This window comes from Micrasema longulum, unplaced genomic scaffold (assembly GCF_059751315.1).
Source record: "Micrasema longulum isolate JH-2025_06_02 unplaced genomic scaffold, ASM5975131v1 h1tg000688l, whole genome shotgun sequence".
Lineage (NCBI taxonomy): Eukaryota > Metazoa > Arthropoda > Insecta > Trichoptera > Brachycentridae > Micrasema > Micrasema longulum.
The window spans coordinates 269,181-288,273 of NW_028277884.1; the positions used below are offsets into that span (position 1 = coordinate 269,181).

At 32.6% G+C, this 19,093-nt stretch overlaps 1 protein-coding gene and 1 long non-coding RNA gene across 4 annotated transcripts in view; one reads left to right on the forward strand and one right to left on the reverse strand.

Moving 5' to 3' along the window:
• Nucleotides 1-19,093, forward strand: part of Mhcl (Myosin heavy chain-like) — a 353,455-nt gene that overhangs the window by 253,051 nt on the left and 81,311 nt on the right. For 2 of the 3 annotated variants that reach the window (XM_088229617.1, XM_088229618.1), the window contains exon 2: nucleotides 12,806-15,089. The exons of the other annotated variant lie outside the window; for it this stretch is intronic. In XM_088229617.1, coding sequence (XP_088085743.1) covers nucleotides 12,903-15,089 — 2,187 coding nt within the window. In that variant the 5' untranslated portion in view covers nucleotides 12,806-12,902. The remainder of the gene's footprint in view (nucleotides 1-12,805; nucleotides 15,090-19,093) is intronic. 3 annotated transcript variants of the gene reach the window in all.
• Nucleotides 9,538-14,423, reverse strand: LOC148279649 (uncharacterized). The gene is made up of 2 exons (XR_015822819.1): nucleotides 12,355-14,423; nucleotides 9,538-11,421 (listed from the first exon to the last, which is right to left on the reverse strand). It is a non-coding gene; the product is annotated as an uncharacterized LOC148279649 (long non-coding RNA).

The window sequence follows — 19,093 nt, forward strand, 5'->3', positions numbered from 1 at the left end:
GGTTATTTGTTTATTTATTGCATTTATTGCATGCATTATTTAGACATATATTATTTATTTATAAACGCATAAGTGAAGAGTAATAAAATGAATATCATGAATATTAACTGCAATGTATGCTCAAAAACCATAAGCCCAACTAAAACACTTAAATGTTCAAGATGTTACTTAAGTGTTCACTACACATGTGTAGGTACCTCATCAACTATATTTAAAAGAATGTCACAAATATCACGCTCTAACTGGAAATGTGAATCATGTAAAGTGCAAGACCCGCGTTCTAGATCATCTAGTCCGCAAGTGATCAATAAGGAATTAAACCAACCCTTTACAACGCAAAATCAAATAGACAATAGAAATTTTCACTCTGATATTCTACATCTTATTGAAACTAAATTCGATGAACTAAAAAACGAACTTAAATCAGAAATGTCATTGATTAAGTGTTCCATGAACCAAATGAGTGATGAAATGACAGAATTAACAAAGAAAATCTCCCAGTTTGAAATAAAAATCATTAAAGTGGATACACTTGAGGAAGAAATCACATACCTAAGAAATAAAATTACTAAGATTGAAGTGGAAGCCAACAATAGAGCCCAATTTTCTCGACAAAATAACATAATAATTAGTGGTATACCCGAAAATGTTAAAGAAAACCTTATCAACCTAACTACTAAAATAAGCGAAGTCATCGGTTGCAGTCTACTAAAATCAGACATAGACTTTGTCACTAGAATCAGCCCTAAAAAAACTCGATTCAGATGGAGAAACTAGAAGAAATAAACCAAGAAATATTCTATTAAAACTAACAAAAAGATATTTAAAGGAAGATCTTCTATCAGGTGTTAAAGCCAAGAAAGGAATAACTACCTCGGATCTTAACATCTCTGGTGAACAACGTAAAATTTACTTTTCTGACCATCTGACCCCTATTAACCAACAATTATTGAAGGAAGCGAAAACGTTTTCAAGAGAAAAAAACATAAAATTTTGTTGGGTAAAAAATTCCAAAATATTTATTCGACTAAACGATACTTCTCCATTACATTTAATTACGAAATCTTCAGATATGGAGAAAATAAAACTATAAAAAGGAAATTCCCCTCTTTTTTCCAAAAATATAATGTTATACATGGATCCTCATTCTTGATTAATTTCATTATCATATTATGTATATTATTATTGTCAAACGATAATGATAGTGTTCATCACACATATATTTTCACTTTATTAATTATTTTTTATATCCAATACTCATATTTCATGCACCTATGTGGAACATTTCGAATTATTCCTCATAACGAAGTGATTACAACCTTATTATTTTTATTGATTCTCATATTTTGTATAATATTACTATTCCTAACTGAAAAGGTCATCTTGATTTCTTTTCAATTTTTTGTTCTACACTATTATTTTGTATCTCAAAGGGCACGACTCTAAAATTATATTACCAAAATGTTCGTGGACTACGAACTAAAACTAATCTTCTTTTCAACTCAATTTTAAATAATGAATATGATGTGATAGTACTGACAGAAACATGGCTATGCAGTAGCATCAGCAACCGAGAAATATTTGATGATAGGTATACCGTTTTTAGGAGAGATAGAAATTATGCAGAAACAGGTCAAAAATTTGGTGGCGGCGTGATTATAGCTGTCCGAAAGATTCTTTTACCAGACAGTCATTTAAATTGGTCAACTATAAATGAAGATTTATGGGTTTCAATTCCAACTTATTCCAAACATAATATATTCATATGTTCTACATACTTACCCCACTGTCGTTATCATCTTGAAGATATAAAACGCCACTTTGAGAATGTTTCTAGTATTATGTACAAATATCCTGATGATTTATTCATTCTACTAGGAGACTATAATGTACCTAATATAAATTGGAAATCTAATTCTGAGGTTAATTACCTTTTTCCGTGTGAATTTAACGATTCACTTAGCACTAATTTAATTGATAAAATAAACTTTTTGAATCTCAAGCAATTTAATTCCCAAAATAATAGTAATAATCGCATACTTGATCTCATTTTAAGTAACAGTGACCTGTGCAATGTAATAACCTGCGACGATCCTCTCGTTACAGAAGATGTTCATCATAAATCACTTTGTATTGATATCACTGCTAGAATAGAATCAAATGACGCAAAAAGTGGTTCTAGACTTAAATTTTCATATCATTCGGCAAATTATATAGCAATAAATGAACTACTCTCGGAAGTAAATTGGAACGATAAATTTGAGGGACTAGATATAGAAAAAGCGACATCAGTATTTTACTCCATACTTAATGATGCAGTGACTTTATTTGTACCAACTAACACGGTGAAATCTTGTGAAAAATTTCCAAATTGGTATTCCGCATCACTAATAAAAATAATAAATGAAAAACTTAAATACCATAAAAAATGGAAAACTTATAAAAACCTTGCAGACTATAAAACATTTTCTCTTCTCCGTTCACGCCAGAAACAAGAAGCCAAAAATTGTTATGACCAATACATTGATCAAACTGAATTAACTATTCAGAAAAATCCTAAACAATTTTGGTCATTCGTTAAATCGAAAAAATCTCTAAGTTATTATCCAACTGAAATGTTTCTTCATGATACAAAGAGTGATAACGTGCAAAGCAGTTGCGAGTTATTTTCTACCTTCTTTCAGTCTGTTTTTATTAATAACGACATTGATTTACCTATTGTGGACTCTAGAAATGTCATTGACATTCAAACTGTAACATTTAATTCTAAATTAGTTCTTAAATATTTAAATGATCTAGATCCTTCAAAAGGCGCAGGACCTGACGGATTTCCTACGTTTTTCATAAAAAGATGTGCAACGCAATTGGCATGTCCGTTGTCATATCTTTATAACCTATCATTAAAAGAAGGTAAATTTCCAATGTGCTGGAAGAAATCTCACGTTACTCCTGTCCATAAAACTGGTGATCTACACAATATTGAAAATTATAGACCCATATCTAAAATTTCAATTTTTAGCAAATTAATGGAAAAAATCATCACTGAACAAATTTCTCCAGCGGTGAAGCACTTCATTGATCCAAACCAACACGGTTTCTTTAAAATGCGAAATGTTTCTACTAATCTTGCTGAATTTACAGATAGGGTTCTAAACGTAATGGGCAGCCGACATCAGGTCGACGCTCAGTATACAGATTTTAGCAAGGCTTTTGATAAAATCAGTCACAAAATCCTTCTTCACAAATTAAAATGTTATGGCTTTCACGGTAATCTACTACGTTGGATTGAATCTTATTTAAAGTATCGCCTCCAATCAGTTGCACTATTAAACTATCAGTCTTCATTTAAACAATGCTATTCCGGTGTACCCCAGGGATCCCACTTGGGTCCATTATTGTTTATTCTTTATATTAATGATATGGGTAACGTCTTTAAATTTTCCGAATACAAAATATTTGCCGATGACACAAAAATATACAAGAAAGTTACTTCCCTACAAGATTGTCTTGATATGCAAGAAGATCTTGAAAACTTCTCTACTTACTGTGCAAATAATCAGCTCATATTAAATCCGCTTAAATGCAAAACAATTACCTTTACGAGAATAAAAAATCCGATAGATTATTCGTATTCTCTATCGGGTACAGTCTTGCACCGTGTCCAAGAAATACGAGATCTAGGTGTAGTTCTGGACTCAAAAATGACATTTCAATCACATATTGATAAAATTATTGAAAAAGCATATAAAATGTTAGGTTTTATTATACGAGTATCTAAGCCTTTTAAAAATGATCTAACAATAAAAAATCTTTATTATAGTTATGTAAGAACCCATCTTGAATTTGCGTCTATCGTTTGGAATCCACAATACATTACTTATATTGACAGGCTGGAGAAAGTACAAAACAAATTTTTAAAACATTTGAATTTCCGATGCTCTCTTATATTTCCAAATCATGACTTATCTGGACGTTTTCACAAACTGATTAACCTCGAAAAAAGGAGAACATTAATGGACCTCACATTCCTCTATAAAATTATTAACAGTCTAGCTGATTCATCCCAGCTCCTAAATAAAATTCAAATTAACTGTCCATCACGTGCCCTACGAAATCACCCAACCTTTAGAATACCTAGTGTCAATACGAACTATTGCCAGAATTCGTTTTTACACAGATCGTGTTCCACTTTTAACAGCTTTTTTAACCATATAGATATATATCATACAGGATTACAATTATTTAAAAATAGTGTATTGAAAACTTTTGAATAAAACTCCGGTTGGTCCCTTTTTCTCTTATATCACTCAAATTACATACATTCATATTATTATTATAAATTAAATTTCTCTTTTGAAATTTTGTATTACTTCTAAAATCGCTTTAATGAAATTTTATCGACTTTTCTTGGTTTAAAATCTTCTCCTTAGATTGCTTTTTCAAATTTTAAATGATTACTTGCCATACTTGTTATTCCTTCTTTATTTTTTCTTTTTTCTCTGCTGCCATTGGCATGTTTTTATACTTGTTATACTTTTAAACTACTTTTAATTACTTATATTATATATGTTAATAAAATCAATATATTGCTGCTCTTACTATAATGTGTCATTAATTTTGAAGATGTTTTTTAAATTGACCTAAATTTAAATTTACTGTCTTATATTTCACTTAAAGATTCTTCTCATCGTTTCTTTGAATCTCTTAAAATAAATATGTGTTTATGTTTTTCCTTTTTAAAAAAAAAAAAAAAATGTTATTACTATTTTATTTTATTTTTACATCTGAGTATTTTTTTCATTCTTTATTTCCATTCTTAATTCTTAATTACTCTTACAAGTTTTCTTCATTTTTAATATTATTTCCATTTGTAAATAGTCACTACAAACTACAAACCTTAAAATATTTTTTTTTTTCACTTAAATTTAAATATTTAAACAACTTTCATTTATGTTTTCTTTTTCCTTCTCTTTTTTATACTTTCATAATTAACATTAGATTTAATTGCTTTTTAATATGGAAACTTCACTGGTCCATTAGAATTAAGTCCAATTGTGTAAAATATTAAACTTTGTAACTGTACTGTATGTTTCCTGAATAAAAGAAAATAAAAAAAAAAAAAAAAAAAAAAAATAGATAAACTAACTGTATTACAAAATAAAGCCTTTAGAATCATTTTGAAAAAAAACAGATATACGAGGGTAAAGTCGATGGTAAATGAAATGAAATTATTAACATATAAACAAAGAATATTTTACAATACAATGATATTTGTTCATAAAATTATAAACTCTAATAAAAAAACAGAATTTTGGAAAAAAATTGATCGGAACCAGCATGAACACGATCACAATACTAGAGAAAAGAACAAAATTAGACTTCCATTTAGGAAAAAGGCAAAGTCACAAAATTCAATTTTATTTAAAGCAATTAAAAAGTATTACGAAATGGAAAAAAATATTTATGAAGAAAAAAACATATCAAAATTTAAAATAATGGTCAAGACATATGTGATAAACAATTTATAAATTAAATATATTTGCAATGTTATTATTAGAACACACATAACAATATGTATGATATGTGTGCCCTATTTTAAGATTTAAATAAATAAATAAATAAATAAAGGTTTCAGCTCTTTTACAATTAGAGATTTCAAGTAAGCTATTAAATCTTTGACTAGATCTATTAACATTTTTAGGAAATAAATGTTGGCACATAAAAACACATTTTAGACATTGCTGGCAATATATGTCTCGTAGCTTCAAAAGTTCAGCTTCCTGAAATAATTGGTTGGATTTTGTTTATTAATCTTAGATAATAATTGATTGTTGTAATTACGGGAGGTATAAATTATCTGGTGGAAAAGATAAGTAATTGAGATAGCAGGAAGTGTACGAAGGCAGAGTACAATGAACGAGTAAACGTAACTTCATAGTGTTTGCCTACATAATAATTAACTTACATGCGGCTAGTTGTGTTGCAATCTTGGTTATCTCGCGCTGTAGTGCGTTCACCTAAAGTTCTTTAAAAATAGTCATTTCTTATCACAAAAGTGCCGTGTAAAGCACCCACAATTACGATATGAGCGTTTTTTTTTATTTATTAAATGTTTTTATATCCGCATTTGGAGTACCGTCAAAATTTGTTTGGTCGATACACGTGATACTAACAGATACAGTAGAAATCCGTTTATCCGAACTCCAGTCATCCGGATTGTCAAATATCCGGATCGTTATCTCGAAATACAAAATAAAGACGTTATAATTTATAAATATAAAAAAAAACAATGTTCGTTTGTGTGTCCTCGATGGACCGAATAACTATTGGACCGATTTACGTGCGGTTTTCAGCGAAATGTAGATCTTTGCCACGAGCTATGAAAATTTTCAAATTATTAAGTAGAAAAAAATTAGGAGCGTAAATGTTGAAAAATCACCTGGGTTGCATTCTACGAGAATGCATATAATAAAAAAATGTGAAGATGTTATTTTTTAATGCATAAAAAAGTTTGTTTTTTAATGTTTACAAACGACATTAGTTTTTAATAGATGTCAATCAGATAATTTCCTTAATTTCCTTATAATTTCCACCCGTTTATTTATTTTTACTGAATTTTTGGTAATATTCATATAATATTAACTGACATTCGATACATTTTTAAAAATCGCATTCCTAAAAAAATACACCCCTGTTGGTGAGAAGAGCAAGTTTGACGTTTGCAAACAGAATTCAAAATTTGAAAATGAATTATTTTATGTTTTGGAATTCAAACCTAAACAAGTACTTAGGTACTTACTTAAATTCAATATTTGAATATTAATTATTTTTAGATTTGGAATTTAATAATTAACAAGTACTTAGGTTCCTACTTATAAACGAAAAGTTATACCATATTTTATCATGACAACGAAACGTCGATTTTGTCCATTTTAGTTGGGCATAAAAGCTCCGAAATGCAGTTGTCTTTTTTGCATAGCATCGGGGAGGCATCTTCAAGACAGTGACAGGAAAATAATGTTCAAATACCTATTTATCAAAATACCCATCTATCAAAATACCCTGTTACCGCATATCCTCACTATTTGTGTAATCCGAAACACAAAAATAATAATGAGTATGTACATATCTAAATCTGTTCATTTAAAATATATATACCAGTATGTAGTTAAATCTAGCAATAGCAAAGCATTGCCGGTTTCAGCTCGTAACAAAAAAAAAGGCGCTGACGGCCGGCTCCCGGCCGGCCGCTCTGTTTAAGTTTTTAACGTGATTCCAATGAGGAAGTTCCGCGGTTGTTTTAATTTTTTTTATTTCATAATAGACTATTAAACTAAGCAACAAAATACGTTTTTTTTTTTAAATTTTGTGTGTCGTATTATCAGCGTTATGATTTTTTAAAGTTTTGTATTGCTGAAATTACTCCGCGTGTGACGTCTCAAGTTCTCTTTCGCTTCTTCTGCCGATTGGTCCGTTGGCTTACCGTAAACCGGAAATGTTTCACAACTCTCTTATCATCGGTTGATTCATATGAACTAGTGACATTGTTCAAAGTAGTTCGTTTTTATAATTATAAAATATTTTTAATTGTTCTTTCATACATTTTCAAGAAACTTTGTCCTACAATTAAATGCTCTAATTTTTACCGCGCATATATTTTTTTTTATATTAAATTTGCCGTAGGGCTGAACATTCACATTCGCTGTTTTATTTTAAAAGCAATGAAAAAGTAATCTTAGTGTAAATTTAGCGTTTTCTTCCAAAAAATTGCTTTAATTTAACGGTTGATTCAACTATCCCGATTTCCGCATATCCGGATATCGTCTGACACTCGTTAATCCTCGAGAATAGTTGGAGTAATACTGTACCCGTATTTAGAAAGTGAGGAAATAACAATCTGCCGTCCTCACCTTCAAATTATTCTCCGCATATGATATTAGAATCTATTATACTTTCCTCAGCTCGAGATGTAAATGCGGGCATTAATTGATACCACAATTTAGATCTAATCAAACATCATCGTATTTTTTCTCCATCTTACAAATAGACACCCGGTGACGGGTTGTGGTCCCGTGGGTAGTGTCGCGGACTCTGGATCAGGGGGTCCGAGGTTCGAATCCCGGTCTGCCACCAATTGTTTCACATTTTCTAACACGGTTTTTACGACTAAAATAGTCCAAAGATTGAAACATTCGAGTGAATCATAAAAACAAAAAAAAATATTTTTCGAAAAAACAAGAAATGCAAAAAATCGTTTCACAAATATGTTCAGGGGCGCTATTCTGAATCTTCTCTATCCCCTAGAGAGTAATTTGAGTATTTTTATTTTTGTGTGCTTTTACACTTTGCTTCATATTATTCATTTATTTGTTCTTTTACAATTTATGTATTTCTTTTGCCTCTATTATTCCCTCACTGGAGCCTCCCGTGCCGAGGGCCTAGTAGGTGAATTGGTTCAGCTGGATGAATCTCACCCACATAATAAAGGTTTCAGCCCTTCAGTTCAGTTCAGAGCCGAATAAACCGGCGTTTATTGTAAAGCATAATATTATTATGATCTGTTTGCAAAACAGTAAAAAAATATACAAATAAGCAAAATTAAAGTATAAGAAAAAATATTGGGCACTGTCTTTTCTCACTAGGTATAGTAAATACCTGGCCTGAGGAAGACAGCATTTAAAAAAAAATGCTGCATATTTAAAAAAAATATAATGAAATATAAAAATATGATAATCTTACAAAAAAATATGGAATTGAAAAAATCTAAACTGTCTAAGTATATGGTACTCAAAAAATATATGAAAATGAAAAAAAAATGAAACAAAAAAAATATGAAACAAAAATATTATGAAACAGGAAAAAATATATCGAGAAAAAAAATACTCATTAAAAGGTATAAACTGATAGAAAGTAATAAATTTGTTAACATTAAAAAAAAAAACAATACATTGACAAAAGTCAACAGAGGAAAGAGTTGATTAAATGTGTATGTTTAGTTGTAAATATAGGCAGAATGGTGAATGTTACATAGTGTGTAAAGTGGCCACTTAAACCAGCCAATGACAGGGCCTAAGCCTTGTGAATGCCTAGACTTCCAAATTCAAAACTCTCTGTTGCAACAAATTTAGAATTATTTTTTGTTACGTCATTTTCCACGAAGAAAATTTTCAACATTTTCTTTAAAATTAAAATAATAAAATGTTGAAAAAATAACAATTACAAAATGAGCAACGCCATTTTTTGAGGTCTTCACGAATAGCTGGTTACTATTTGGACAGTGCTTGTCCGGTGAAAGGATCGCAATAAAAAATGTTTGCAACGGTAATTGCATTATTAGATATAATGTAAGTTCGTATTAGCAATAATAAATAATTGGCCGCGCAGAATGAATATTATATGATATAAGGCTCATTCTTGTGTTCCGCCTTGTTCCGAATTGGGAACATTTCCAATTTGATTCAACATTTGTAATTATATGATTCCACATTTGATATTATTAGCTCACACAGGTAACCGGCACGATTGTTTTTATCGCGTCGATAAAACATAACAATGTATAGTAAATATTTATGATAATTATATCATACCGAAATACTTTTGAATTACCTAATAATTATATTCCAAATATTGGTGTTGAGTCCGTTATTTTCAAATTTAAAAATGAGCACCAAAAGTAAGATAAAATGGTAAAGGTTCGTCATTCGAAAGAAAATTTTCCACTCGGTAAGATATATATTTTTTTTACTTATTGATATACACACTACACAAACAATTTTTTTTCTATTACAATCTACTTTTATATATTTGGTTAGTGTTTTAAATGTAACATTCCAAAAAAGAGACTAGCTCCTTGTGCTTGGAGAGTGACTTACACTGTAATAGTTATTTAGTAATTTGAAGTTATACACGGTTTTTCCGGGCCAGACCGCGAAACTTCAGAGGAACATTACTCATGGTAAGCTTTAAAAAAAATCCCATTATTTTTTCCAAAAACTCATTTTTATATATATACTATTATAATCTCTAAATGAAGTAAGTCTTTTATTTCTCGGACTAGCATCCCTCCTGCAAACCCCTACCTCTCCCCTACAAAAAAAAATGAGATAAAAACGTATTTGACCAACGAAGCGATACGCACTATACGCGGACAAAGGAAGCAGCTGGGTAGGAGGGGGGTAAGGGTTTGTGGAGGGATTGCTAGTCTGAGAAATAAAGGATTTACTCCATTTTATGATGAAAAAAAAAAAAATCTTTAAAAATTAGTTTTTGGAAAAAATTTATAAGGATTTTTTTTCAAGCTTACCATGGGCAATGTTCCACTGAAGTTTCGCGGTCTGGCCCGGAAAAACCGTGTATGATTTCGAATGTACATAAGAAAAAATATTTACGAAATCAAAAGAAAAACAATCTTTTTTTACTCGGGTTCAAATAATTTCTTTAAATTTTCTTTGAATTTTTGTCATTTACATTGATTGTGTTTGTTTTTACGTTACACGTATTTGAACCGGGTTGTGGTACCGTGATATATTATGTTAGTTTGTAATTAACCCTGAAGAAGACGTAGTGTTTTGTCATAACTAGTTGGTTTTTAAATGATTAAAAAAATAAAGTCATACACATGAAAAAATAAAGTTATTTCGTTGTTATATATTGAATAATAATGTTCGACAAAGATAGTGCGTCAAACATTAAAAATAATTAGAATGTTATTAAATTATGCCATCTACTTTCTCCGCCTGCCCTGCGTGGGCTCAGATCCGAAAGTAAACGTCTCCTGTCCAGATTTAATTTAATTAATGACAACTGTCTTGTTAATTCGAAATGATTTAAAAAATCACCGCAGTCGTCAATCATAGCGATGTATTTCCAGTCTGCGTATTATTCCGGATAATTTGAACACTGTAATTTCACTTTTTAATTAGATATTCAATTATTTCATTCCTGCTTCACAAACATTATAAGGCAATATTTTTATATGGATTATTCTAATTAAATGTAAGCAGCTCGTTATTATAAATTCTACAATATGAAGCGTGAAAATTATGATCTAATTCACTGGATGATAATATATTCGTTAAGATGGGAGTCCCCGTTCTACACATTCTTCTGCAGCCTTATTCTCTCCACTGCTGGATAAAGGCCTCTTCCAAACGTCTCCATTCCTTCCTATCACCCGCTTTCATCGTCCACGTTTTACCGGCAATAGAGGCAATGTCGTCGACCCATCTTTTCTGTGGCCTTCCAACACTTCTTTTGTTTGCCCACGGTCTCCACTTTATTATTTAAATCCTAAGTGTGTATTTGGTAGATAAAGTAATTGTAATTTTTGTTAACAAACCATGATTATTATTACTATTCTTATTATTAATACTACGAATTGAATTGTGGGAGCTATAAAAAAAAGAAGAATACGTGATCATCCTTTTTTCATTTATTAATTTATTAGTTTATACATACAATGTTACAAAAATGGCACAAAAACACTCTGGCAAATTCTGCTTGTACTAGGAGTAGGCTCAGTATATGAAGGGTCGGCAAGCCAGAAATATTAATGCGCCTAATGTTGCAATCGGTTCCTATATGGGCAAATGCCTGTTCTAAGAAACCGATTTGTTGCGGCAAATATGGTTTTCGAAAATGTTTCCGATAAATAAAAACAATATTGAAGAAATAAAAAAAACAGTTATAGCCCAAAAGAGAAGAAAAGAAACAAAAATTACAGTTTACATTAAATGTAAAAATACAATTAAATATATAAATATAAAGCATACATAATTCATACATACATATACACATACATACATATATACACACATATACATACATATACATATATATACACACGTTCATACACAATATATATGCGCATGCGAAAATACAATAAATTTATATTTGATTCAATGGAATAGCATAATATTTAGATTCCTATCTTCAATAAATTCTCCGATTCCTTACTTCCGATGTCTGTCAACCAAATTTTTAAATTTCTTTTCAAAACTGATGGTTTATCAGATTTCCAAAATGACGGTATCAGGTTGTATAGTTTAGGTCCGTTATATAGAAATGATTTTTGGAATACCGCTGTACGTGCTATTGGAATCACCAAATCGTTTCTTACTGTACTCCTGGTTGAGTGCGCATGACTCACAATCACCTGAGTGCTCCTATTTTTGTGGATGTCAAGTATTACTTTCCTTATGTAGATTTGCCTTAAGCCAAGGACGTCTAAGGATTTGAAAAGGCCTTCACTCGGATGATTGTACGGTTTTCGCAATATTATCCTCAATATTGATTTATGTACCTTAACCAAGGGATCAAGAATAGTCTTGGCAGCTCCTCCTCAACAAATACAACCTTATATTAGGATTTTATGATTGATGACTAATTTCCGTAGAAAAACATATTTAACTAACGTTTGTTTTATTAAATATCTCAAATATACGATAAATTATACAACAAAATAATTATATCCTAAATCTTTCTCGCTTCTTTACTCACCTCTTAATATTTGGGTCTTACAGAGCCTTATTTAAGCATCTTTTGTTTATTGTACACGGCGCTTTCTTCTTTCAACTCGATTCAAAATAATGTATCACAATAATTATTAATTGGTCAATTATTCGTGAATGCCTTTTGATGTCCATCCAATTCCGAAAATTCAGTCGGATTCAGGCATCAAAATTTTTTATTATTAATTTTTTTACGACAAATTCTGCATGAGAAATACATGTCTCTAAATGTTATCGCAATACTATACTTTCCGACACGATTGGCCTACCTAATATTTTAAAACTTTTAAATTTAGATGAGTGACAGTTGAACGAAAGTACCAGTTTTCGGTTAAATATAAACTAAAAAATGTGATCCGCGAGTTGTTCGAGTGAAGTTTTTAAGTTAAGAACATGCCCCGAGAAGTATCGCAAAGCGTTCCTCTGCTTGCGCCGAGTCCGAAGACTTCGAAGAAAGCTTCCCTCAGTGGTATGCAGAAATTCTACAAAAACTTCAGCATTAACCAGGAACCCGCCGCGAACAAGAAGTCTCGGGGATTCTCTTCCCTGAAGAAGAAAGTGGAAAACCCATTCGAGAGTAGCGATGACGGAGGTCTGACCATCAAACTAAACCAGAGCGCCGTTCAGAAGTTTCTTTCTCACATCAGCGTGGTGCGAGTGGCTGCCGAGGAACGAGCCGGCAAGATCGCTAAGACGGATAAAGATTACGACAAACACATTTATGAGAATATTGAAATTAAAAACAATAATGAAGCAACTATTTTCCCAGAAAAGAAAGTCTCGCGTAACACCATCAGTTTGGACCGCTCCGTTGGGAAAAATGTTCTAGTTATCAAAGTGGAAGGCAATCGAGAGACGATCGCCGCCGCAGACAGTTCTCTCTCCTCCGAAAGTGACGCCAAATTATCCAAAGCGTTGGAAACATTCGACAAAATACTATCGGAGTTTTCCGGGTCGCCCGCGAACAGTCTTCCGTTCATCCCTCACAAATTGCAAAAGGCGAAAACCTGTAGCATCATCGAGTCTCGATGCATTCTGAAAAATTCCAACTGTGACTTTCGGTCACTCAGAGACGGAAGTGGAGACGATAGTCCGTCGGAACCCCGGCCCCTGGATAAAACGAAAAGTTTGTGGAATTTGAATGACATGGAGGGAATGCAACTTAATTCTAAAATCCCCACCTTCTCGCCATTTCCCGCGTGCGCTTTGGCATCCAAAACTAGCAGCAAATATAACACATACACCATATCGGGAAAGGCTGATAAAGTCGACGCTGTGGGGGAAAATTCGATGAAATCGGACAACTCCAGTAAGCTCGATGTTAAGTCGAGAATTCTACAGAAAACTTTATCGAATCCTTCCACGCCACCCGTGCCTAATAAGGCGAGAATCAAGAAACCCGAGCGGAGATCGAGTGATCCAAACAAAAAGCAAAAGTCGTCTCGGCAATGCATCGGCACCGCCAAGCCGACCTCGCTCGTCAAGTCTAAGACTAGCGACAGTATAGATATATCCAGGTCGAAGGTGCACAAAGCGAGAAGTGTTTGCGAATTGAATAAGGCGTCTCCCGCGATCAAACCTCTCTCCAAAACTAAATCTAGTTACTCTCTCAGCGGATCTTCCAGTAAGATACCGGTAGTCAGAGGTCAAATATCCCAGTGCAAAGTTTCCTCGACGAGGGCTCTCTACTCTTCCACTCCCGGTGGTCTAAATCCCGTAGATCGCTTCGAGGATGGCGGAAGTGCTAAAGTGAAGAATGTGCCGGAAGAGAATATCCTTAAGCCACTCGCGAAGAAAACTGACAAACCAGATCCAAAGTCAAAAATCACCTCTCGCAATGTAAATTTAGTTCGCGGCAACTCTAACGAGCTTAATGAAATTCACAAAGTGCGGGCAAAAATACAACAAAAGAAATTAAATCAAGACGGGGTACTTTCTAACGAGAGAAGAACTTTCAATAGAGAATCTGCAATCGAAGTTACTTCTCTTTCTCCGGTCAAAAGCATCATCAGCAAAATAGAAATGCACAGTGCGAAGGAGACGCGCGCGGAACCAATACAACTCCAGAACTGCAAGATTTTAAAACCTGTTAAAAATGCGGCCCGCGTCGCCAACGTCGCTCTTCATAACAACGGAAATGTTGGGCCTAAAAGACAAATAAAAACAGCGGAAATTAAGGTAGAAACAGCTAAAAAGACTGTAAGAGGTATCGAAGACGTAAAATCAATTCCGAGACCCGATGACAAAAATGACGACGGGCATTCGGATTGCAGCGACGATTCTGGCCATGTGTCGAACGAGAGCGAACCGCTCTTGGATAAATCTCCAGTATCTGAGGCCAAGTTTTCCTTCGATCTTGAAGATGACGCTGCGAAGATCGGGAGCGAGAACAACGCGGATAAGAAAAAGCAGTCTGGTAACAAACCAGACCTGATACCGGATATGGCGTCCGGCGGAGTCAAGGCAGCGTCGGGGGAAGATGGTGGTGGATATTGCGTGCACAAAGGTGACGATAAATCGTCGAGTGTTCCAATACCCGCGGAGAGGCGGCTACCGACAGCGAAGAATCCGGAAACTAAGGTAACGCATTAACCCATTAAATTGTTTTTTTTTTTTTTATTTCGACAGGTAGTCGTTGCGCATTGAACATTGTTCGTTATACATAAAATTATGCGAAGTTATCGGAAAATCTACGCATTTCAACCGTTCTTAGTCCTATGATACTATCCTTATTAAAAATAAATTTTGGTTTATCTAACAAATTGTGTTTAAATTGCCCTAAAAAAAGATTACATTTGAAGGGTTGCATGGCATTTTTTCGATTTTCGAGATATCAATGTTATTTTTTTCTCTTCTTTTAATATAATGGAATATTTCAAATTAACAGAATGTGGCCCCTTCCTTGTCTATAAATATGGGGTCACGGCTGGCGAAAAACGATTGAATCTGCGCCGATTGCTGCAACGAGATCGTTTTTGTCTGTTTTTTTTATAGTTATTTTTTTTATTATAATTTTTTATTTATTTAATTTAATTTTACAATACGCCCAAGGGGCATTTACAAAAATTATACAGGTAAGTACAAATATAGCAAGTAATAATTTTAAAAATAAACAACATTTTTTTCGTGTACACGTAGAAACAATAAAATTGTAAAATTAAAAGTGAAACTACATATTTTTTTTTTTTTTAAGTATACGGATATAAGAAAAATGTTAGAATTAAAAAGCAAATGGTAAATAATTTAGACAACATATATATATATATATATGTATAAAAAATGGTATTAACAAATTGATGTTAAAAACAAATAATAAAAATTAGTTGACAGTAAGTATATATATGATAATAATATAATATATGGTTCACAGAAATATTTGATAAATCAATTTTAGAAAGAGATAAGATAATAATAAAACACATCCAAAACAGAGAAAAAATTGCACGAAAAAGAAAGTTTTATTACGACTTCAATAATTAGTTTTAACAGTGCCATTATGCGTTAATTGAAAACCCATTTGATTAAATGCATGAACCCAGTGTCCCATAAATAATGTTTTTATTCTTCTTTTTGCTCTCCCGTAAAATTCGTTCGATTTTTCTGTGTACCCTTCATTTGCATTGGCGTTAAATATTTTTCTTTTCCGCTTATTTTTAAAAATTATTAACATTACTAGTACGAATTACCGCAATGTTAGTGCTTCAGATATTAATTGTTTTATTTTGCCTTCAACTGAAACAGAAATTATAATCATTCATTGTCAATACGCCACGCTTAAAATGTGCGAAAATCGCCCTTTTAATTGATATGTAATGTTCTACAAAAAATCCGATGAGTGAATACAAGACTTGGCGGTTATAATTCTATTTGTCTTAAAGCCCAAGTACAGCGGGGAGTTAACGAGAGATCACTTATTTAGTTTTTAAAATATTGCTTTGTTTTAATTGATCTGTGTCCGGGCAGATTCAGAATACAGTTCAGTGTGTAATATAATCAGAATCTTAAAAAAGGAAATCGAGTGGAGTCGATTGCCTACGATGCTTGTGGTCATCGGGTCGAATCCTGGAAAGGTCGGCATGAAATATTTGTTTTTTAGGTGGCTTACACCGAAGTATTTCGCTGTCCTTGGACTTGGCATCTGAAGCGTAATACTGATCGCCTTTCCTTAATGTAACAAATGAGACACGCTGCATTTTATTTAATCTTGCAGTGCACTATGGACTATCGCGTGCGGATAAGGGTTTGATCTTTTTGATTTTAAAATTAGCCTCGGTCTTTTGTATTGAAAAAATATTACATAAAATAATAATAATAATTATAAGAGAAATTATATTTTATAATTTATTCAAATATTTTTTTGATAGCATATGAAATAAAAAAAACATCCTAGAATTTGAGTCGTGTCGGCATAACAGTTTGTCGATGCGTATATCGAAAACGGTCGATATAATTATGCATGCGTTAACTCGCTCCGTTCTCGACTTTTCTCGTAATGGTAATATAATTTCTGGCACGTAGGTATAACCTTATTAACGTTTCGAGAAATCAACAGGCCCCTTGATCGCACATTGAAATTTTAATATGGTTATTATGTTAGACACGATACTAATTGCGAAATTTGCTCTAAATATTTGATTTTTTTTATTTATTTTTTTTGTTTATTTTTCAAAAATATTTACAAAATAGTCTTAAATTAAAGTCCTGCTGAGTTGCATACATACAACTCGTCAGCAGGTTCTTTTAAATTACATCGATTATTTACACTTAACCTACATTAACAATAATTTTGCTTGAAAAAAAAATACAGATTACATTATGAAAAATTAAAAACTATCACTAATACAAAAAACTTTTTTCTAATAACCATAATTTAAGCAAACGTCGCACTCCTGTATTTCACTCAGTATTTTTAATGTTATTTGGTAACATGTTAAATATTTTAGGTATACTGTATTGCAGTGTCCTTTTGCCATATTTATTGCAGTATCTAGGAACGGCTAGCCCTTCCATACTAGTAAACCTGGTGTTGTAATCATGTACCAACTTGAGTTTATACTCGGAGTGTGACGCATGCTGACAAATTAATTTGTACCAAAGTAGAGCCCTAACAGATAATTTATTTACAGTTTTATACATTAATGATATTGAAATATTGTGTCTCTGGCGGTATACATCTTTATGTAGTAGCAATTTGATCATAGAATTTTGCAAGGTTTAAATAAAATTAATATTAGTTTCACTTGATAACCCCCAGGAAGTTAAGGCGTATCGTATAATTGATTCAGAGAGAGATAAATAAATAATTCGTAAAGTATTAACAGGGAAATATTGATTTAACAATACTTTGAATGCGTCCAAATGTTTGTAGACAAGAACTGGATTCAACCCCCTTGGAAGTTACACAATAATGCATTACAACAGAGATGAATAAAATGTTATAAAAGCGAATATAGAAGTCTAAGCATTTACAGTGTTTGTGACCAGTCATTGGCTGGTTTAAATGGCCACTTTACACTGTGTAACATTTACCATTTCGTCTATGTTTGAACATCTTTTTTCTTCAATTATTCCATCTGTTGATCTTAGTGAAGTTAAAGAGCTGAAAATTAAATGAAAATTAAACCAGCCAATGTCAGGTCATAAGCCCTGTAAATGACTTATGTATTCCCTTCTATAAAATGTTCTTTATCTCTGTTGTGGTGTATTCGTGTCAATAACTCCCAAAGGGGTTGAATGAAGTTTTCGTCTACAAAAATTTGGACAAACTCAAAATATTGTCTTATTCTTAGAGATGGGGGTCAGTGCTGTGCAAGCTCCTGACGTCACGGTGAACTGTGAAGATCTATTCTGACGGGTCTCCGTGAATAGTTCGCGCCCTCCAAACCCCGGTCTATAGAGAGCCCGGCTAGTGTGTGGAAGGCGAGAGTTCTCATTTCGCTTAATCTCCCCTTCCAAGCCCAGATCCGTAAAGTATCGGGCTGTTAGGTAGGCGGTGAGGTCCTTAACATCCTCAGGTTTGACCAGTGGTTCCCCGAGGATGAGGCTCCTTTTATGATGTAAAGCATCACATTCACATAGAATCTGTAGAGGTGTTTCCTCACTTGCACTGCAGAACCTTCACCTAGAAGTTTGGGAAAGGTTTATTCTAGCAAGGTGTTTGTTCTAGCAAGGGCTCTTGTGATACCCTCACTCGAGTACTGGCATTATTAAGTCTTTAATATTTTTATTTATTTATTATACGACACAAGTGCTTTTTGCCATATAAAATATAACACTTTAATGCGTTCAGTTATACAAAAAAAAACTACATTAAAACATGGATATATAAAAATAACAAGAAAAACATACAGAGTGTTCTTTAAACCTAGTCACATCCGAAACCACGATGATCAGTTTGAGCAAGAAGACATATTGGCACATTAAAATATTTTTTTAAAACGAATAAAATTTTAAAAAATAAAATATCAAAAAAGCAAATGGTTGCTTACTTCTGCAGGGATGACACGAGGAGGGGGAAGGGGGAAGTCTGACACTACGCCGCGCTCCCCCCACTTCTCCCCTGCAGAAGTAAGCAACCGTTTGTT